Source organism: Necator americanus, chromosome III (assembly GCF_031761385.1).
Source record: "Necator americanus strain Aroian chromosome III, whole genome shotgun sequence".
NCBI lineage: Eukaryota > Metazoa > Nematoda > Chromadorea > Rhabditida > Ancylostomatidae > Necator > Necator americanus.
The window spans coordinates 35,105,983-35,128,220 of NC_087373.1; the positions used below are offsets into that span (position 1 = coordinate 35,105,983).

At 42.7% G+C, this 22,238-nt stretch overlaps 5 protein-coding genes across 7 annotated transcripts; 4 read left to right on the plus strand and 1 right to left on the minus strand.

The window, feature by feature from the left end:
• Positions 1-1,737: 1,737 nt before the first annotated feature.
• Positions 1,738-3,615, plus strand: RB195_011969 (uncharacterized protein; the record flags this gene model as incomplete). Its single annotated transcript, XM_064193610.1, has 1 exon — positions 1,738-3,615. One exon carries the CDS (start codon positions 1,738-1,740, stop codon positions 3,613-3,615), a length of 1,878 nt encoding a protein of 625 aa, XP_064051193.1.
• A 70-nt stretch (positions 3,616-3,685) lies between these two features.
• RB195_011970 (uncharacterized protein) lies at positions 3,686-4,573 on the plus strand (the record flags this gene model as incomplete). Its single annotated transcript, XM_064193611.1, has 1 exon — positions 3,686-4,573. The coding sequence occupies one exon, from the start codon at positions 3,686-3,688 to the stop codon at positions 4,571-4,573; it is 888 nt and encodes a 295-aa protein (XP_064051194.1).
• Positions 4,574-5,428: 855 nt separating this feature from the next.
• RB195_011971 (uncharacterized protein) lies at positions 5,429-6,038 on the minus strand (the record flags this gene model as incomplete). Of its 2 annotated transcripts, XM_064193613.1 has the most annotated exons (2): positions 5,429-5,772; positions 5,840-6,038. In XM_064193613.1, 2 exons carry the CDS (start codon positions 6,036-6,038, stop codon positions 5,429-5,431), a joined length of 543 nt encoding a protein of 180 aa, XP_064051195.1. The 2 variants fall into 2 exon arrangements, with proteins under 2 accessions (XP_064051195.1, XP_064051196.1); XM_064193612.1 differs by lacking the exon at positions 5,429-5,772 and having other exon boundaries at positions 5,832-6,038.
• Positions 6,039-7,104: 1,066 nt separating this feature from the next.
• RB195_011972 (uncharacterized protein) lies at positions 7,105-12,667 on the plus strand (the record flags this gene model as incomplete). Its single annotated transcript, XM_013444591.2, has 7 exons — positions 7,105-7,260; positions 10,901-11,044; positions 11,113-11,195; positions 11,255-11,375; positions 11,471-11,588; positions 11,657-11,803; positions 12,531-12,667. The coding sequence occupies 7 exons, from the start codon at positions 7,105-7,107 to the stop codon at positions 12,665-12,667; spliced, it is 906 nt and encodes a 301-aa protein (XP_013300045.2).
• A 1,295-nt stretch (positions 12,668-13,962) lies between these two features.
• RB195_011973 (uncharacterized protein) lies at positions 13,963-20,872 on the plus strand (the record flags this gene model as incomplete). Of its 2 annotated transcripts, none has more annotated exons than XM_064193615.1 (6): positions 13,963-14,039; positions 14,515-14,663; positions 17,968-18,241; positions 19,453-19,493; positions 20,051-20,206; positions 20,766-20,872. In XM_064193615.1, the coding sequence occupies 6 exons, from the start codon at positions 13,963-13,965 to the stop codon at positions 20,870-20,872; spliced, it is 804 nt and encodes a 267-aa protein (XP_064051197.1). The 2 variants fall into 2 exon arrangements, with proteins under 2 accessions (XP_064051197.1, XP_064051198.1); XM_064193614.1 differs by lacking the exons at positions 13,963-14,039; positions 14,515-14,663 and adding exons at positions 16,978-17,023; positions 17,200-17,229.
• Between the last annotated feature and the right edge of the window lie 1,366 nt (positions 20,873-22,238).

Genomic DNA, 22,238 nt, shown 5'->3' on the forward strand with positions numbered 1-22,238 from the left:
CGATACCATCCACACTTGCAATACCACAATGCAGGTTTATTTAACTAAGGCAGCCAACCGTTGTTTAGTCGTTCTCGAGTAAGTTCCATGTACTCTTACTGGCTGCACTGAAGTCATTTGTTGATCATGTTCCTTAAGCTGCTTACGTTGCTTAGACCAAAAGTTTCTTAACTACCGCTGCGTCTATTTAACAGTCAGATGACTTCATGGTGCAACTTTGCACGAATCTGATATTCTTCAGACGTTCAAGGAATTGAGAAGTGCTTGATAGATGTGAGGGCACTTTTGGTAGTATCTGGCTCACAACTCTGTTTAGAAACCAAGAGATACTATGTCTTGTCCCACCTTCACAACTTATTATTGGCCTTATTTTATAAGGCTCCGCTGATATTGATCGCAAATCGTTCCTTCAAAACGTGTGCTTTTAATCAAGCGACGACCAAATAGGTGTCAAATACCTGAAGCGCCGCTTAAAAACGGCATATCACAAAATGGTTTATTATAATGGGGTCACTGTTGGGAGTTGAAGATTAGGAGTGTGAGCGCAGTCACACTCAATTTCCCATAATGGTCTAAAAAACGACGAGGATTTCGCATTATTTCCCAGGAGGAACATTACATAAAATAAGACAAATAAAGTTCCCACGACTATAAAAAATCACATCAACACGCAATTTTTTCACCTTGTCTTTCTTTAGTATGCGTTTCACCTCTGTGGCTACTCTGCACATCTATTTACTTGCACGTTTGCCTCAGGTTGGTAACATGCCTTCATCGGATAGTGAAAACACGAATGAAACCGGCTGCTCAAATAGTAGCGAACAATTTACATGATCTGACGTGGGACGTTATCTTTATCAGTACGGAGATGTAGTTCACTTCGCTTTATGTGAAAACACCATTCTTTGACTACTGTTGGAGGTGAACAGAAGGAAAACCCATATTTCGAGTAATGCTTTCAAATTTTGCCTGTAATATATTGGCAAGGATTGTTTGAAGCTGACGTTTGAGTGTTCTCGAAAGGTAGAGCTGACGCGTTTAGAAAGAAGACTACGGAATATTTCGCCTTTAGTTATCATAACAAAAAGATGAAGAAAGGTTGTTTGTGATACACGTGTCTGTCATTATGCAGAAAACGGCACTAATATTAATTTTCGTTGATTAGTGAAGACCAGCAAAGCAAGCACCACAGAAAGTCTGAAGTCTGGCTTTAGCCGGACATTCAGATTGGGTTTTAACATAATATGACGTGAACCCACGGATCTCCCTCACTAGAGGGATCACAGCCGGTTAGCCGCGAGGCTACGTGGCGCGTCCCCGGGTGGCGGATAGGGGGCTAAACGCGGACCAAAAGCTACCTTGCGCTTGCCCAGAGACGCAGGTGGATTCAGGGGATGGACTCCCTGTTTCTGCTGAGCCAGGACTGACTCATGACATCCTTGTATCCCACGTCGGTCCGGCCAAAAGCCTGCAATCAAGTGACTGGGAGGTGCAAGGGAGGCGGTTTGGAGTCGCCTCCAACAAATAAGCTCCACATGTCCACACCGGGAGAACGAAAGTTCTCCCAGAAACTCATGGGACTAGAGGCTTGCAACCTGCCCATGGGTTTTAAAATTTTAAGCAAAACACAGTAATAGAAAAGAGTCTCCTGATTCCGGAGGAAAGCCTGGTACGGTAGCGCCAGGTAGGACGGGGTTGCAGGAGTCATGTAGGCTACCAAAACGGAAAAGGACTAGGATGGCGATCTGTACTTATAACGCACGTACGCTTGCATCGGAAGCGGCCATCGAAGATCTGATGATGCAAGCCAAGAAGATCAAGTACGACGTCATCGGACTGACCGAGACGAGACGACGTCACCCTCTCAACGCCGTATATGAAACTGGAGAAGAACTGTTCTTAGGAACATGCGACAGTAGAGGTGTTGGTGGAGTTGGCGTCCTCGTCAACACGAGTATGGCAAAGAACATCGACTCTTTTGAACAACTTACGACCCGAATCGGACGTCTGCGGATGAGAAGATGTGGCCCAATACCAGCTTTGACTATCTTCGTCGTTTACGCTCCAAGATCAAGCTACGAAGAAGAAGAAGTCGAAGCTTTCTATATGGACCTGGAGAAGTTCTACCAAGAAGATCATGCCTTCTACAAGGTCATAGTTGGCGATTTCAACGCTAAGGTTGGCCCAAGAAGAACGCCGGAGGAACTTCACATCGGGACCCACGGCCTACAATGGAATGACCAGGGAGAGAGGCTCTCCGAGTTCATCATGACGACTAAGACCATCCATGGGAACTCGCAATTTCAGAAGCCCTCTTCTTTACGCTGGACGTGGGAGTCACCCGGTGGAGGGTACCGTAATGAAATAGACCACATCATCGTCAATAAAAGGTTCTGCCTGACGGACGTCGGTGTTGTACCAAAGTTCTATACGGGATCGGACCATCGCCTCCTCCGAGGAAGATTTTCCTTCACAAGGAGAGCAGAGAAAGCCGCCAAGTTCAGAGAGAGAAATCCCAGGACTACCATCAACTGGGATCTCTTCGCTACGCTGGCCGGCTTTTGGGAAGATTCTGCAATGGACAACATCGACGAGGAATATGACCGGCTTGTCGAACACCTTCACGACTGCGCGAAGAAGGCTGAGAGTTTTAAAACCACCAAGAGGCGTCTGTCTCTTGAAACTCTTGAGCTGATACGCCAGCGTGGAGCAGCACGAGCCGCAGGGAACCAAGAACTCACGTCCGAGCTCGCAAGGCTTTGCCGAGAGGCGATAAAGGAAGACCTTAAAGAGAGAAGAGCAGAAGTGCTGGCTGAAGCTGCAGAGGCGGGGAAAAGCATACGCTATGCCCGTCGAGACTTCGCCAGTCGCATGACGAGGATGACTGCTCTCCGGAACCCAAAGGGAACAGCCATTGCATCGAGAAGGGGGATGGAGAAAATCATCTACGACTTCTACTCTGATCTCTTCGACAGCCATGTCCACTTGCCTCCTCACCATCTGAGGGAAGATGGACAAGTCATTCCAGAGGTTCTCCCGTCCGAAATACGACATGCTATCATGTCGGTAAGAAATCGTACGGCACCCGGTCCCGACAGAATAAGACCAGAACACCTGAAGAGCCTTCCGCCAGTACTCATCAACACCCTGGCGAGGCTCTTTACACGTTATCTGTCGGAATGCAAGGTTCCTAAACAGTGGAAGACCAGCAAGACCGTGTTGTTGTATAAAAAGGGAGATCCACATGACATCGGCAACTATCGCCCAATCTGCCTACTGTCCGTCATCTACAAGCTCTTTACAAGAGTAATCCTTAATAGGATTGAAAAAGTCTTGGATGAAGGACAGCCATGCGAGCAAGCAGGGTTTCGAAAAGGATTCAGCACGATTGACCACATTCACACTGTTTCGAAACTCATCGAGGTATCACGAGAGTACAAGATGCCGCTCTGTCTCACCTTCATCGACTTAAAGAAGGCTTTCGACTCGGTTGAGACGGAAGCGGTCGTGGAAGCCTTGGACAACCAAGGCGTCCCTACTCAATATATAAAGGTACTTCGAGAGTTGTACAGACACGACCGGAATTTCGCCATTCTACAAGAACATCATCATTGACGTGAAGAGGGGGGTCCGACAGGGTGATACAATTTCACCCAAAATATTCACAGTCACCCTCGAGAACGCAATGCGAAAGTTGGAATGGGACGACATGGGAGTGAAGGTTGATGGTCGGCAGCTACACCATTTGCGCTTTGCTGATGACATCGTACTGGTAACACCTAGCATCAGCCAAGCGGAACGAATGCTGACCGAATTCGACGAAACATGTGGATGCATCGGTCTTCAGCTGAATCTACAAAAGACGATGTTCATGCGGAACGGATGGGTCTCGGATGCCCCATTCACGCTCAACGGAACGAACATATCCGAATGCACCAGCTACGTTTATCTGGGTCGGGAACTGAACATGATGAACGACCTGACCCCCGAGCTGGGCAGGAGGAGACGAGCGGCTTGGGGAGCGTACAAGAGCATCGAGGATGTAGTGAAGAAGACCAGGAACACCCGGCTCCGTGCTCACCTCTTCAACACCACCGTACTTCCTGCTTTGACCTATGCTTCGGAAACCTGGGCATTTCGCAAGCAGGAAGAAAACGCGGTGAGCGTCATTGAACGCGCAATTGAGAGAGTGATGCTAGGAGTATCCCGTTTCACGCAAGTGAGGGACGGGATTCGAAGTTCTCTCCTACGTCAGCGATCGAAGATTAGAGACGCCGCCGCGTTTGCCAAGGAAAGTAAAATAAGGTGGGCCGGACACGTGATGCGCTTTAATGACAACCGTTGGACCAGAGCCGTGAGCGACTGGGTTCCCCGCGATATTAAGCGCACTACAGGAAGACCGCCGACCCGATGGTCAGATTTCTTCACGAAGTCTTTGAAAGAAAAATATGATGCTCTTCGTGTCCCACGCGAAAGGAGGAACCACTGGGCTACTCTGGCACGCGATCGGGACAAATGGAAGAATTACTGGCGCCCGCTCGACCAGTTCGAAGATCAACGGGAGTCAAGGTGATCAAGGTGATGACGTGAACAGCATCATCGTACTGATAAAGATAATGTTCCTCGTCAGATCATGTAAACTGTTGGCTACTATTTCAGCAGCCGTCTGCATGATTGTTTCCACCTTCTGAAGGAGATATGTTGCGAACCTGATGCAAACGAGCTAGGAAGTAGACATGCGCAAGAGTCATAGAGGAGAAACACAACACGACGCACAAATTCGACGCCATGGCACCCATCGTTCCTCAGTATAACGTCAATTAGCGTCGGCGCACCATTTCGACGCCTTGGGACCCTCTCCACTCCATTTTATAGCTTTCTGGCATCGGCATAGTAATTCCACCGCGTAAGACCTGTCCCACCCTAAGGCTGCCCGCAGAGTTCAGAGCCGCACGGGCAGCGCAGTTTGGCAGCTCTGCGGTTTGGTGGTTATTGAGCGCACTGTTGTGAATATTCATGAGTTGTTGGAATCGTCTCACCGCGTTCTGGAATTTCGTTACAAGCACACACACACACATACACACACATACACACACATACACACACATACACACACACGTGACAGAACAAGCCCGTTATTATATCACCTGTATCACCTGTGCTCCCATTGTTCATCGATTTGCTCGACCGGGGACCAGTAGTAGTTCCATTTGTCCCGATCACGCGCACGTGTTACCCAGCAGCATCTCTTCTCCCGAGAAACTCGGAGAGCGTCGTATTTTTCTTTGAAGGACTTCATGGAGAGGTCTGACCATCGGATCAGAGGCCTTCCTGCGGTGCATTTGATGCCGTGTGGTATCCAGTCGGTTATGGCTCTGGTCTAATGATTGTCGTTGAAATACAAAGTGTCCAGCTTCACCTAATTTTGCTATCCTTGGCATATGTAGAAGCCTCTCTGATCTTCGATTGGTGAAGTAGAAGTGAACTTCGAATCTTTTTTTCCACTAGCGTAAAGCGGGTTACTCCCAACATCGCTCTTTCTATTCCGTGTTCTTTGACGCTGATCGCATTTTCCTCCTGGTCGCAAAAAAACCCACGTTTCTGAAGCGTAGATCAAAGGAGGAAGAGCGGTGGTGTTGAATAGGTGACCATGGACGCGGATATTCTTGCTCCTCTTTACTACATCCTCGATGCTCTTGAATGCTCTCCAAGCCGCTCGTTTTCTTCTGCCCAGCTCGGAGGTCAGGTCGTTCATCATGTTGATTTCCCGACCTAAACATACATAGCTGGAGTTTTCGGATATGTCCGTTCCGTCGAGCGTGAATGGGGTATCAGAAACCCATTCGTTCCTCATGAACATCTTGTCTAGGTTCAGCCGAAGACTGATCTTTTTTACACGTGTCATCAAATTCGGCCAGGATCCGTTCTGCCTGATTGATGCTTGTTGTTATAAGAACTATGTCATCAGCGAAACGAAGATGGTGTAAATGCCGGCCTTCAACTTTCACTCCCATGTCCTCCCATTCCAATCCTCGCATCGAGATCTCGAGATTGGCACTGAATTTTTTTGGTGAGATTGTGTCACCCTGACGGACCCCTCTTTTTATCGGTTATGACACTGCTATTATATAGCATGATATATTGCCAAAAAATCTGTCATATACAGTAACTTTGGACTTGTAGCAAAATTCGGTCCTTCCGCCTGGCTTACTACTCGCTGGTTTGTCAAGTCAAATTTGTTATTGAGTTCAATTTCCCACTAACAATAAGCTTCATATTACTTATTCTTTTACTTTCACATTGTTTTTACATTTACATGCTTTTTTTGCTGTTTCAGTTAACTAATATGATATGAATCTATGAAAAATAATTAGCAATGAAAAGAAAGTAAAGAAAGCAGTTCTGGGTAAGGCGAAGCAACCCAAAAAAAAACCATACAGATCAAGTTCGTTTCGAGCGGAACTCATTTCTTCTGTTTCTCCAGTAATATTTACTGTTTGCTTTTTTATGGAGAAGATTCTTGCCGCTGCTCTTAGATCACATCTAGGATGGAGCTAAACACAACAGTGCTGTCATTTGAAGGCAGGGTCCAATTCCACATTCAAACTTGGCTTTCATTCTTCAAATCTTTGCGATGGGCAGTTTCCACTTAAAACCATTCCCTTCGTTGAGCTCACTGTACGAGGTTTCCGTGTTGTACGAGTAACTTTGTAAACCGACACACCTGAAGGAAGTTATGAAAAATGAAAAAACGGCAAATTTGCAAACATTGCGCAAATTCATCATGTTCCACGGCGCAATTGCATTTTCCTGGGATAAATCAGTTTGTTTGAATTGCTTCGCAGCTGGATAGAGCTATCCATGTAGAAAAAAGAAGTTTCTTTGTGATCAGTGCGATCCTTGCGTTACAGCAACATTATCGGATGAATTCTGATGTAAAGGTAAGGAAGTATAAGAAGAAAGTTCTTCTATTAGTATGATGATTCTCTTGATTAATCGCTTGAATCAGTGATCAGTCAAACTGCATCCTTCCAATGTGCGCAGTTCTGCGTTAGTGTTCGTTCTTGGTCTATATCCTGATATTGTACTGCTTGAACGGTTGGAATGGAAACACCTAACGATTCAGGAACAAAAATGCTCTCCTATTCAACTCTTGACCTTCATAACAAGTATCTGGAGAAAGCCGATGATGATTTTTTCTATCATTTCGGATTCGGGACGAAAAATGTGCATATCCCTAAATTGTTTGGAGATACTAAGGTTTGTGTTTTTTCTTTTTCTGTTAAGGAAATAAGTCGTAAAAAAAGAAGTCAATTGTTAGCATTGTTAAAAATTACCTCCATCTTTGTGTTCTCTTTTCTTCTCTACCGTAACCTTACTTGTTCGGACAGGATAAATTCTAGAATAACAGCTACCTTATAATTTTACTTTTAACTACATTCATAGCTATAAGTAGAAGCCGATCTCGACGAAATATTTAGCCAAGAAAAAAGGACTATAAAAACCTCGTTTTCGGCTCAATTAAAGAACATCCTCGATATTCAAAACTCCATTTTCACCTCCAATATTTCACAGTGAAACATCCGATTTGTATTTCACAGCGGAATTTTAAAAGCGAAGAGGTTGGAAGTTGGCATTAGCAAAACCGAAATGAAATTGGTAACATAGCTTGCCACAAGTAAAAAATTAGAAAATACAAAATAAAAAATGCATGGAATATCACAACGCAAAATGGAAACATCTGCTTGATTATCACAACACACATAGTCTCTTTGATATAATATAACTGGAAAAGGATCTGAAACCTTAAAAAAACTGCGAAGAGCCAGCGTAAAGGGCTAAGAGTTTCTAACATAGATGTGGGTAGATAAGATTAAGAAACTATTTCTGGAAGACTCAAAAGCACTTTAGCACCAACTATAAAATCGAAAGCGTCAGAGAAAGCCATCAGAGCATGATCCAAGCAAACTGGCAGATCATTGGGAACAACACCTAAAGAGGAATTAAAAGATAACCAACTCTGCAATTCTCATCATGATATTTAATAGCTGGAAAGCGATTAACTATAATAGTTAACAACTTGTGGAATTTCAGAAGTGGTTCCGGAGAAAGTCTAGGAAAAATTCCATGATGAATAACAATATAATACGGAATAATTGTGAAAATGAGAAATATTCGAAGAAAGCCAGAATTTATTACCATCATGAATACGATGTACTTCAAACTTACTTTCCTGTGCTTGGTGGAAAGACACATAGATTACGCATATGATCTGTGCTACGAGATTGCCAAAGTCCTCGCTTCTCATCTTCACAGTCCTCGCCGATGTGGTCGGGATCTTAGTTCGTGTCAGACATTATTAATAACACCGGCACTCAACACTGGATGAGCTGAAATGGTTATTCGTATCCGTGGTCCTTGATCACGCTTTTTATTTCGCAATAGTGTTCCACTCCGCAACAAAGAACAACCAGAAAACACTATTACGAAATCACCCTATTCTCCACTGAGCTATCTCGTGATCAGTTCGTCAGCCACACCAAAGATCACTCAATTAACCCTTGGGTCCCATAGTACAGCCCGTGTACATGCTACGAAACAGGCTGAATCAATGCGTACTACTAAAATTCTCGCAATTCAAATTTCTATGTCTTCGAAGCGTACGTCAGTGCTGGAAGAACGCTGGCGTTGGATAGATGAGCACCAAATAGGATGTTCTTCGTCTCTTCACTACATCCCAAATGCTATAGCGTACGCTTCAAACCGCCCGGTACCTTTTGTCTAGCTCGGAAGCCAGACCTTTCATCTAAAGAATCATGGGCAATCGAAATGACCACATTGTGACTAGGATTTGATCAGAATTCATAATTTTAACATTTACAAAGCACCATCCAAGATATAAACTGTATACTATATAGATCAAATGGCTAGCTTATGGCTGCGCGTTCATCATCGCAGCAGATATGGAAGACCAGACATTGGGCTCTTCCTGTTCTTCTTGTTAGTGTTGGAACTTCGCCCTAATATTTCTAGCTCTCTTATTTGGTGTGGAGTACCTTACTCTTTGATAAATGTACAACAGAAATTCTTGGAACTAATTAAATTTTTAGCTCGGTGTCCTTCTATAAGCAGGGCAAAATGTGATATATAACTTCGATCGAGCGGTTGATGTGACTATCCTATTGACTGCATTCGAATCTGACAAATGAAATGAAACAAACAAACGGAAAGGAGCTTAGGCTCATTCAAGAAGAATGCTGCACAAGGCAAAACTAAGCAGTAAAACCTGTTGAACCTACCAAAAGTAAACCAAATAATTACCTAGTACTTACTAAAACTAGTTGTCTTTTCAAATGGGATTACTCTTAAAGTTTAATAATAAAAATGATTACTTTCTATACTGTAGAAGAAGCTGTGAGGTAGTGCAAATAACGTTTCCTTTCTCTTAAAAAAACAGGGAGCAAATTAACGAAGTTGGGCGAAACTCCTAATTAAACCGAGCGCTTACAGTTGTCTGGTGGATATTCAACGATAGCAGGCTGCAGCGTCATTGCTGAGAAGAGTTTGAAGATAAGATCACGGTACTGCCGCGCAAAAACCAGTATTGTGGCGCATAAGGCTGAGGAGCCGTTTTGGCTCTATTCCAAGATCATTCGCAAAGAGGACTGCATCTGTATTACGCGGAAACTCGTCCTTTATTTAAGGCTGGTATTTGATTGCACTAATTGCCTCACCACAAGTATCTAACGGTGTTAGAAAAGTCCGATCCTAAGGTATGATCTACACTTCTGCGAGTAGCTTTGAGCTTCAGCAGTAGTCTCAGGATTTCCTTTGATGAGCGTATAGGACCTTTGGTCGGAGAAATCACTTTTGAATTCACCCTTTCAGGCTGTACAGAAGCCGAACCCGCCAAAACGCGATTGCGAATAAGGTGGATAAAGTGTCTACCGATAATCAGTCACCCTTCAACTCAGAATCTTTGATTGATCTTTTGGCTTGAAGTTCACGAACGTGTAATTGGCCTGTACAACGACTGGTGAAGGCTAGCCGATGTATCAATTCAGTCTTTTTATCCTTCCAGATGAGTCTGGTACTACTAATTCATCGGCTCCGGAAAGATTGAAGGCTTGGTTAGCTCTATGGAAAATTCGAACCGATCACGCTGCTGACACGGAGTCTCTTGCCGAATGCGCTACACCCCTCCACCCTCCCCTACTAATAATGAAAGATTGTAAAAATCCCACGTTCTGTTCAACTTAATGGCAGCATACCACGAATCTGAGGTGGTGGAGGAATCTGCCGATAAAGCTAAAGATGAGGTTGTAGATTACGACATTCGTGATGGTTCCGCTCACCGTCCCTGATCGCCGTAGAAAATAGCGTGGAAGACGCTTTAAGGTGCAACGCGCCACCCCTGTGACCGCATCTACATGCGAGCGCTCGAAAGCCAGTAAGTTCTCCTCGATTGCCCATTCAATTACAACCATTGGACATGTAGCTGAGGGTCCACCTCGTAGGAACAAGAGCGGTTTCACATCGTTTTTACGACGATTAGGGAGAGATGATCGAAACCACCACGGATCCCATAATCTGCGAACCAATCTCTACCTTTTCCCGCGGATTCCCTCACCACATCAGATTCATAGCATGCTGTCTTTAATAACCCAAATACTGATCAACAAAAACAGTTTGATCTACCGAAGAAACCAGGTTGCTTGACGTTTTTTCATAGCCCTTCGTTCAATAAGTATCAAGAATCACAGTACGCTTAATACACTAAACCATGAAAATAGAATAATTTCAAAAAATTGTGGAATGAGTTGGAAGGATTCGAAAAGTTTTTTCTGAAGTTTATTTTCATTTTCCATGTATTAGTCGGTATAATCACAAGCGTTTGTAGTTTATCTGCACTGGCGGTTCACCAACGAGAATGAAACTATACGCTGAGTGGTTCTCGAAAGAATGCGGTCTCCAATGCAGCGAAAATCTTTCAAGAAGTGATCGTTTTGTTCTGTACAAAACTGGCAAAGTGGTGTGGGTTAATGTAAGTTTAGTAACTGTCGTAATTGGTGAAAAATTATCAAAACCTCTGTGAAATTTCTTTTTTTTTAGCACGGCATAGGAGCTCCATCGCTAAGTACCATTCTCGTTGAAATGTTAAAAATTATGCATCACGCTAAAGCAGAAGATGTTACGTGAGCCATCTCATCTGATTTTTCTTTGCCATCGTCGCTAAATATTGAATATTCTACAGATTTATTCGTCTTGGAACTTCTGGTGGCGTTGGCGTTGAGCCAGGCACAGTCGTCGTTACCACGGCCGCAATGAATGGTGAACTTACTGATAAATACAATCAATGGATTGACGGAACAAAGGTCAGTGTTGATGTTGCAAACTTATAAAACAAGTCTGTCACCAATCTAGAAACTATTGATTCTGAAGTAGTTTAGCCGTGGAGCACTTATTCCAGGTAGAGCGCGATACCCGGCTTGACGAAGATCTTCGCAAAAAACTTCTAGCAGTAGCTGCAGAAAAGAAAATCCCTGTAGAAGCTGGTCTTACTCTATGTGCTGATGATTTTTACGAAGGTGAGGTGTAGGAAACTTCCTAAAAGTCTTCTACATCATTTTATTTGATGGTTAATCCGGTATTTTAGGCCAAATGCGTCTTGACGGCTTCTTTTGCGAGTATGACCCGGAAGAGAAACTTGGCTTCCTTAAGAAGATCTATGAAAAAGGTGTACGAAACATTGAAATGGAATCCACGTGCTTTGCGTCAATGACATATCGTGCTGGTGTAAAAGGTAGCAAAATTTCGTGGTTGCAACTAATTTCTCAAAGCGAAGTAGAAACTCGATTTTTCACAACTCGCAACTTGCGACGAAAATACCTTGCTTATAAATTTTTTTTCAGAATATTCTCATCTGTATTCCCTTTCTATGATGAGCTCTTCTGGATAGATTTTTTCATGTAATCCTAATCGCCTCCCTACAAAACATAACCGGTGCCAAAATTTGTCACATGTGTACAGCCACTTCGCTAATCGTGAAGAAGATTCTCGCTTGATGAAAAAATTTATTTCGATCAACCTCACGCTTTCACCTACATACAGTGGAGTCGAAACCACTTGATTCCCATGTTCTGCGTTCCCTTACCGAACCAGGGCAATGTCTTCCTTGCGGGAGGTTCATCTGACACAACAACAATGGCATGATATCAAGTGATTTTAAGGCTTAGATTATTAAGGCGATTTTTAGCCCACATGCTGTTAGCTTAAATAGATGAAAAATAGTTAGATGAAAACTATCTGAAACCTACTGCTCTACAGAAATGAGCAAGGGTTCTACCACGACCGGTGCAGAGTAGATTCATCGCGCAACCGCCTACGCGAGTGCACCAGATTTCTGGTTGGTTTGAATAAAATTACAAAAATTTCTTCAATGGTACCGAGTCTTGTTGATTTCTGTCGTTCAAACGTTGATACTTAGTGAATATTTGAAAAGAAATATCACCTGAACTTAATTATTTCAGCGGCGATTGTCTGTGTGACACTGCTGAATCGCATGAAGAGTGACCAAGTGAAGATTAGGCAAGATCAATACATGGAATTTGAGGAACGACCTTTCCGTTTGGTCACTGCATTTATTAGAAAACAACTTGGATACTGATCAGAACACTATCTTAGCTTCATTGTATCATTAGAGGCGTAGCATTTTATACTGTGCATATTCCAAACCTCCGCATTTTTTGTGTTGAGAGGTCATGGAAGCAAAATCTTATTGATCTCTTATGGCTACGTGCTCGTAGTTGACCAACTGCTGTTGGTTGTTGATGAACATCACTGTGGAATTCTTTTTTGTCGCTGCTTCATGCCCTAACCTAAGCCGTAGCCTTTTATTTTTGCAGTACTTTCGGTGAGCAGTGCGACCGTCGCCAAGTGTCATGCCTCTGATTTTCCTCTATTCACCGACGGCCGTATTGCGGTCTTACGGTTCAAAATAAGTATACCCACCTTCCCTATTGTCATTCCGAGAGATTCTTGGTCTGATCACCACGTCACTAACAGTTATATATTCACAGTAGTATGCACTGAAATAATCCTTCACTATCAACACGTCTTGTGCTGTCTCTAACTGATTAAATCTGAAATTCAAAGAGCATCTATTAGAACACTCCTAGCACAATGATATAGCAAAATCTACCGGAGACGGGGGAATTAGAAATGCTGAAATATATTCCTCCGTCTGGGATTTGTGAGATGACAAAAATCTTCCGTTCAATGTGAATCCACGGAAGGATACCTGACTCGTGGAGAGACGCTATCATGGTCCCTCTTCACTACAAACTATCATGAGACTCAGGAATTACAGAGGAATATTAAACAAACTTAGGAATTACGGATCAATACAATTGCTTCGTGCAATGTACAAGGCTTTGGAGCGGATTATGCTGGACAGCCTAATTTAGTATAGCAAAGAAGCAACGCGATAGAATCGACCAGGTGTTCATCGTCAGGATATTTATTGAAATCTGACAATGGTGTTTGAAGCCGATGCAGTGAGTATTTCCGGACTTTGAAGTTTTCGAATCTCACATCAAGGCTGCCTTCTCAACACTCTTTGCCCAGATGTAGTACCAGGAGGGTTTCTTCGTCTGCTTGATGACATGAACCAACGAGCAGCTGCTGCAGTTCAAACAGCAGCTTCAGATCCACTGATGTACAACACCGTTTGAAGTGGTAACCGAGTAGGATCAGTGGCAAGACCCCTCTTGTTCGACTTTGCCATTGGTGACATTATTCGAAGAACAGTGGATCAGTGTCCTGCCGATATTGTTTTAGCATCATAAGATGCTCCTTGATCAATCTCGAGTACGCCTGCGATGTTGTTATATTTGCGGAAAGCAGTACGAAACTTCAACAGGAGCCTAGGGACCACGTCCACGCCCTGATAAGTGCGAAGAGATGTGGGTCTCTTCGAGACTTTGCACAGGAATCAGGGTGGACGGAGTGCCAGCTCGTCGAAGAACTCTGTTACATAGGTACTAAATATATAAAAATATATACTAAAGAACAATGGCGGAACTACGAGAAAGATATTCAAAAACGCGCTAAGCCCATTTCTGTATTCAACTCCTCAACGAAATCCCTGTGGTCGACCAACATCACCAACGAAGGCAAGCTACCTATCCGCAATACGCCATGATATATGCATCGGAGACTTGGGCAGCACCAGGCACTTTTGGCCTAAAGTATGCCACCATGAAGATCTTCGATTATGTATCAACATTCTGCACCGCCATTAAAAGTGGCTACAGAAAATCGTTTTTGATTATTTGGTCATATACTAAGGAGACCAGCAGATCGCCTTGTTCAACGAGTTCTGAGGTGTTTGCCGGGTTAAAGCTTAAAGAGACCACCTGACCAAAAACGTGAGTTTTGGACTGAGGTGGTGAAAGAGGACCTAAGGACACTCGGCTCGGATAGGCACTGCAGGCGAGACGTAAGGTTTAGCAGGATATGGAATAGAGACAAACGGATTGCTCTGTACAAGCTCTCGCAGAAGATCGAAAAGGTTGGGCAGAGCTATGTTGAAAGACGATTCGCCTCGGCGAAAATCCGGGCAATCGCGTCAGACGATAATATAAGGTCGCTGACTATGACAAGTGAGTCAAGTCGAAGGGATGTTCCTACTAACTCATTTTATCCTATAGTTCGTGTATTCAGTAATAGAGCGATCGCAGCGACTAGCTCAATGAAATCGTAGTTGCTATTGTTACTAAACATCATGCTATATAATAACGCGCTTAGTCTGTGTGTGTGTTTGTCTGTGTGTCACGAAAATACTCCAAAATGATGCAAAACTCCCCACCGGCGAGGTGCCGAACCATCACCATGTACCTGATAAGTGAGCATTCTACCTCTTCACCATTGTCCAAAACTATACGGAAATGTCTGTTATCTCTGATAAGGCAAGTTAGTTTCTCTCATATGTTAGTGAGGGTAAATAAACTTTGATACTTACTTACTTACTTAGATACATAGATGGCCTGTCTTCACTGGATGTGCGGGTCCCAACACCTCTTCCACTCGTTTCGTTCCCTCGCCATTCTCATCCAAGATGTTCTCAAGCTTCGTTGGTGACGTTGACGAGGTCCTTGAGCTGTATCCAGCTGAGCTCTCAGCTGGCCCATCCGTACAGTGAACACGTCACCCCATCTCGTTGGTGGTCTCCCTCGAGGGCGTTTAGCATCTCTTGGGATCTACTCTAGCGTTTTTTTAGTCCATCTATCGTCGATTCTTCTTACTATGTGACCGGCCCATCTATGTTTCGCTTTCGATACATATTCCGCTGGGTCGCGAAGACGGGCCATTCCTCTTAAGTCGGAGCTGCAAAGACCGGTAGAAATGATGGGTCAGTGCCACAAAGTTATAGAGAGGGAAGAGACGGGTTTCACTGCGTCGGATTGGTGCTCGAGATCCACAACGCTGTAGAATGGGTTTCTGTGGTTCCTTCGCATATCTATTTCTCAGCATGTCTCCTGATGCTGCTAACATCCTTTCTTCAAAAAAAGGAAATGCACGTACGAACGGCTGCTTAAATGCAACACATAGCAGCCAACAGTTTACGCGATCTGACGTAGAACGTTATTTTTATCACTAGTGATATTCACGTCTTCATGTTAGCACATCATTCTTTGCCATTAGTTGGAAACGGAGGGAACTCGAACTTCTTCAAATGATGTTTCAAAATTGTAGAGATTTGAGAGAAACATATTCTCCAAATATAGAACTGAGCATTTAGGGAGAATCTTTCATCTATGCTTAAATTTTAAAGCTAAAAAAGTGGAGGAAAAGTTGATAGAAAAAAAGCTATTCTAATTTTACAAAAATGTCGTTACTGTTATTTCTCATTGATCGATGAAAGCGAGCGGAGCAAACAGCAAAAAAAACCTGAAGTCCGGCTTTAGCCAGACGTTCAGGCTAGTAATTAAAAACAGTGTAGTACAACAGTACCCAACAGTAAACGAAATATATGTCGCGTTTGTTGCAGAAATCACTGAGTTGATAAGACCGAGCAGTAGAGCCGAGAATCAAAAATGAGGAATGTATTCCCTCTATGTATGATTATCGTAAATAATTTGGCGAGGACAAAATTCGCTGAGAATCTAAAATCACGTCATTGACAGAGAAGAAAACAAATATTATATCTAAAAAATTACAAGTAACACATCATAAGAATATGATATGAGAAAAAGAATAATAGAGTTTTTAATACTGCTACATTTATTCCTATCACATCATAAAAAAAAAGTGCTATAAATGAGTGCACTTTAAAAAAGAAGTAGAAAAGTGAAGGAGCGGTAAAGAAGTGTACTTATAAATAAAAAATACAACAAACTTCTACAAATTATTAAAAATTTCCCCAATTTCACTTCTAATAGAATGTCATCATCTATATCGCAAGTTATTACCAGTAACAATCAACCACAACTAAAAAATAAGCGCTGACATCTCATCAAAAATGTGTGTAAGTAACACCGTGACAGCAAACGTGACAAGGTAAAAACCAGTCAAATGCGAATCGTTGTTAAGTTGAGAAATTTGTTATCGAAACACTGACCCAGGGTGGTGCGGCACTTAACGGAATAAACGTGAGATTGTTCCAATCAGCCTCAGCTACTAGGCACACTAATGGAAAACATAGACAGGACTATGCCGACATTCGAAGGACACGAGGTCATTTGAATTTCTCGTTAAGCTTTTTTTTCTGAAAAAGAGTACGTGCGTCAACAAGAAGGTTTTTTCTTCTATTTGTTGGTATGGAGCGCGATTGGGAGAGAAGAATGATGTTATTGTCGTTTACTTCATGAGAAGACATTGGCAAACGTGCAAAACTTTTCATAGTTTATCCTGGTTACAGTGTAAATTCGTTCCGTTTCGCCTTAAAATCTCAAACCATGACCACTACAAACTCGAATGATTCGTTGCTTCGTTATCATCCTGGTGTTGGTCGCCATCGAAGGTTTGAGTTTTATTACAGCTCTTTTTTGAAGACATGAGTGTCCAGTTAGATCCTATAAAAAGAGAAGAGAATACTATTACTGGATACTGTGGGACACGCGATTAGGGGTATTCAATAATACATGTTTTCCATGCTTCAATTTCAATACTGGTTATACTTTACATTTTTACTTGCAGGGCCTGCATTGGCAAGAAGTGGAGGAGGAGGTCAGTTCGGCTGACCCCGGTCATGTAGCAGCTTCCAATTTGGAATAAATAGTTTTGCAAAAAAAAAAAAAAAAAAGAGTTCCGGAAGGTTACAGAAGGCGAATCGTAGTAAATTTCAGAATTACCTCAGAATTTTCCGGTGGGTTTGTTTAAGGTGCTTGTTCCTGGTCCAGCAAACAGTATCATTGATGCAAGTTGGAGCAGTAGGCGCCTATGATTTTCCTTGTTTTTTTTTTGCTTACTCTGGCACAAAACAAAAGTTCAGTGCCGGAATTTGAGCTTATTTTTCGCTTCCGTGAACACATAATCTCAATAAAAGTTCGGATTGTAAATGGAGAAATCAGGCGTCTTGGGTGGAGTTCATATGTGTCCGCATAGGCTACTCATCCTTTATGCTACCTCCCTCTCTTCTTCCTTCTAAACAGAATGTATCACTTTAAAAAAATGAATGCCATTTTTACTTTTCTGCACACCAAAAGACCACACTGGACAGTTCCTGTGATTATGAGCAGTGTACAGTGCCTATAGAATAGGTATTCTAACAGTGTAAAAATTAGGTTAAACAAAAAAGTGCTATCGGTGGTCATCACTTCATCACTAGATCAATCCTGTTCACAACATTTGGCCACGTTTTGAGAAAAAAAAGAACCTAAAAAAGGATTTCAGGATAGAGGAGAGCAGTGCCAGAAAAACGATCCAACTTTCTTAATCGTTTCTCACTAAATTAGTTCTATAAAGGTGGAGGTGGACATGGTGGAGGTGGACATGGTGGAGGTGGACATGGCGGAGGTGGACATGGTGGAGGTGGACATGGCGGAGGTGGACATGGCGGAGGTGGACATGGCGGAGGTGGACATGGTGGAGGTGGACACGGTGGAGGTGGACATGGTGGAGGTGGACCCGGTCATGGTGGGCCCGGTCATGGTGGGCCCGGTCATGGTGGGCCCGGTCATGGTGGACCCGGACATGGTGGACCCGGTCATCATCACGGTGGTCACGATCATCATCACAGGTAATCTAGTTTATATTGATGTATTGGTATTTGTATTTATTTATATTATACATTTGAGATTCCCATTTGATCGTGGTGGTCCTACTTATACTAAATGCAACCATATCTTTGATCTATCTATGCGCACGTATGAGATATATAACAAGCACAGTCGTTTGGCAGAAACTACTCAGATATTAGACAAAAAAGTGCTGCCGTCCAGTACACTGCCAACACCAATCCAAATAGGTCAAATACTTAGAGAGATCATGAAATCTTCGGTAACAACTCTCTGTTTCGTTGCGATGAAATGAAGGACCTCATCGATCTGGGATACTTGAGTCACTCGGTGCCAAAAGGCACCCTACGCGACCTCATTCTCGCAGGATATGAGACAGTGACGAATGAATGGATTCTGTGCGAGTTATTGCTGAAGACTGAGAAATTTGGCTCGGGCTGTGTTCAAGAACGACACGCCTCGACGAAGATTCGAGCAACCGCATCAGTCAATATTACCAGTTTGCCGATTAAGTTTGAAAAAGTAGTTTGTACTACACAACAATGCAAAAAAAGGAAGAATTATGTTTGTCAGCATGTGTTTAAAGAAGTAGTATGACTTTAAATATGAAGTAAATCGAAGCACACGTGACTAATCGATGTGCCGTTGAAAAACACAAAAAACGAGAACGGCCCCTCAAGAGCGCAGAGAACGGTGCAAGCGGTAAAAGGGTGGCCTTCGAAGAGGAGGAGACCGAACGAGAAGATCAAGAGCGCACAGAACGACAGGAGGGGGTCATCGCAACAAATGAGAATGTGTCAGAAACGATAATAGTCTGAAGAAGAAGAAAAGTATTTCTATCACATTTTCAAACTTCAATACCAAAGAAACCTAGGATATCTAAAGAAAAGAAGGGATTTAAATCTTTTTTCCTCGGTAAAGTTTTTTTAATGGACGAGAACAGCAGACCAGTAGCATTCAAGTCGAAAAACTCCGAAATTCAACTAAATTAAAATCTTATAGAGCCACATCTAACGAAAAAAGACTGAAACAATCGGAATAAGAAAGTTTGAATTTGATGTTTGAAAACTTCCGAAAAAAACTTGAAAAACTAAGAAAAGAGTTTTATCTATCTCTATCCTATTCTATATATCTATTCTCTTTCATTTATTCCTTTCTATATCTATTCTCTTTTATTTATTTATTTGTTTTTTTTTATTATTTTTTCTTTTAGCTTCGGTTCCCATGGCTCTGGTTCATCAGGTTCTTCGTTTGGTAGGTGACTAATTATACTATGAAAATATCGTCATAAAATAATTTTCACAAGATTCGAGTGAATATGATGGCGGAGGCGGAGGTGGTGGACTTCTGTCATTACTCGGAGCTGATTTTTAAATACACCATTATGTCTATGTTGGAAATAAAATATGTGGACAAATAAGAAAATATTAAAATAAAAAGGGTGAAGGATAAAGTGTTTGGCGTTAATCAATCCTCTTGGATGCGCCACAACGTTCACTTCAATTCAGAATCGTTTGGGATTTACAAACGTATAACTGGGGTGTATAATGACTATGGGGGCTAGCCAATACATCAAGTCACTGCCGCTATCCTCCCAGACAAGTCTGGTACCAATTCTTGGACCTCGGAGGGATGAAGGGCTAGGTGAGAGCTAGGGCATATCCGGGCCTCCGATGGTGCAGACACAGCGAAACCTCTTACCAACTGTGCTAACACCCCTCCCCTCCTGTAAAGGATTTTTTTAAATTGTTTTTTTTTTCAAAAATTGCTTGACGTAACGCAAACACATCACATTATCATCTGCTTTTAAGATCTTCTTGGTTTTCGACGGCGACCGCAGTATTCATGGCCATCGTACTACTATTCCAACTATCAAACGTCACCGTACTATTCCTATTATCAGCCCTACCAGTCCAACCCTTATTATCAATCAACATACTATCAGAGAGCAGCTTATACGTGTGAAGGTAGGTCAGATGCGTTTATACTAATGGCGAAAAAACTCGAAACAACTATGTAAATGTACATTCAGTGTATTTTGATATTCAACTGATTTTTTGATTCTTGAACTGCCTCACTGTAGCCCTTACTGCATCACATCAAATAATTACTCGCCCCTCATGTTTCTGGACTACTCACATTTCATTTTTCTCTTTCTTTCCTTCTCTCTCTTTGTCTCCTTTCAAGTCCTTTACGCTTAGCTCTTAGGTGCTCGAAAAACTGAAATGTGAGTGCGAGAACCGCAACGAAAACAAAAAAGGACAAAAAAAGGGAAGTTTTCCTTGAACAAAAGACGATAAAAATGATAAATTTCAATGTATGCATACTTTCGAAATGAACGCACTGAGTTAATGTTTTAAATCTCATTCCGCAAGCAGCTTCTACCTAGCAGTCGTTGCTTTTTTCTCCAAAAAATCTAAACCTAAAATTGATAAATTCTACAAAGAAAACATTATTCCAACTCGTGTTTAATACATACATATACATATTTCAAGCATACATATACATATCTAAATATTTTTGCAGTTCAACGATTAGCGAGCTGGAGCGGAACTCGACAGGTGTGGTACTGTGTGTGCAGTGGTTCACCTTCCTACCAATACGATAGATGTAATCATCCATACTATGGATGACCTCTTTGGTTATGGATGATTCTCGTATTTTCTCATAACTCCAGCTGAATATTTCTGTGCAATTTTTGAAAGTTTTAAAATCAGATGATTATTTCTCATGAAGGATTTTCTAATATTTGTCGTATTTCCTGTATAACTAATTTCTATGCTATAAAAATACCATTTTGGAGAAAGCGCTTGATTGAATTCTTGTATGTTTCAGGAGGGACGGGTGTAGTGCAGTCGGTAAGATGTGCAGCTGTTGAAAGCACGATCAATCGTTGGTTCAACACCGTTCAAGTCCCAACCAAACCCTTTATACCTCTGGGGTGGATAAAATCGCATGAGAATTAGCTGAGACGATAGTAACTCGATTCATCAGCTGGCCTCCTCAACTCATTGTACGGGCCAACACGCGTTCCAAAACCTAAGCGATTACGAATTGAAGTAAAACGCGTTGGCGCATCCCAAGAGGATTGATTAATGCCAGACACTTTACTCTTTATTCTTAAAGGCATCACCCCACGAATCTGAGGTGGTGCAGATTTCAGGTGGAGAATTCGTATACAGGATGGGAGACTACGGAGAGGGAGGTAATTCCGTCCATTTCTTGCTAATTGCCGTACAAAACGGCCCGGAAGATGCGGCGCCGCACAAGACTGGCGCGCTCCAATCGAACCTCTTGTACAAAATGGTGCGCCAAAATGAATGAAGCTGTATCTTCTGGGCTGTTTTTTACGGCAATTAGGAAGAAATCACCCCCCTTTCTGTAGTCTCCCATCCTGTATACAAATACTCCACCTGAAATCTGCACCACCTCAGATTCGTGGGGTGATGCCTTTAATGTTCTTGGAACCCAAATGGGTGCAAAAGATCAAGAGCGGGCATGGAATCTTTGGCAACAATATGTAGTACTCTGGGTTATGCTACGCTGAACTGCAGGACATTGCTGACCTAAGATACTCGGATCACTCGGCATCGATATTCAGTTCACATTCAGTTCAGACGCTGCGTCTCGCAGGATAAGCAACACCGATGAAAGGATGGATTTAGTGTAATCTGTAAATGGAAAAAGCGGTGTTTGGGCAGAGCTGTGCTCGAGCACGACACGCTTCGGCGACGAATATGAGGGTAGCTGGGTCGGGAAATAATACCAGCCGATTAAGTAAGTCAAAGTCATTGTTCCTGGAACACTAAGTGGGACTAATTCGTGAACGAATTTGTCGGGGAGATACTTGCTTTGCAATTTTTTTATAGAACGAAAACATCTGCGGTGAGTGCGGGAGAAGATGAAGGAGACTTCACAAATTCAATCCATTCGAATGCCCCGATAGGCAATCCATTTTATTCGACGAATCGCAGGCGGGGCGCAATGGTGGCGCATAGC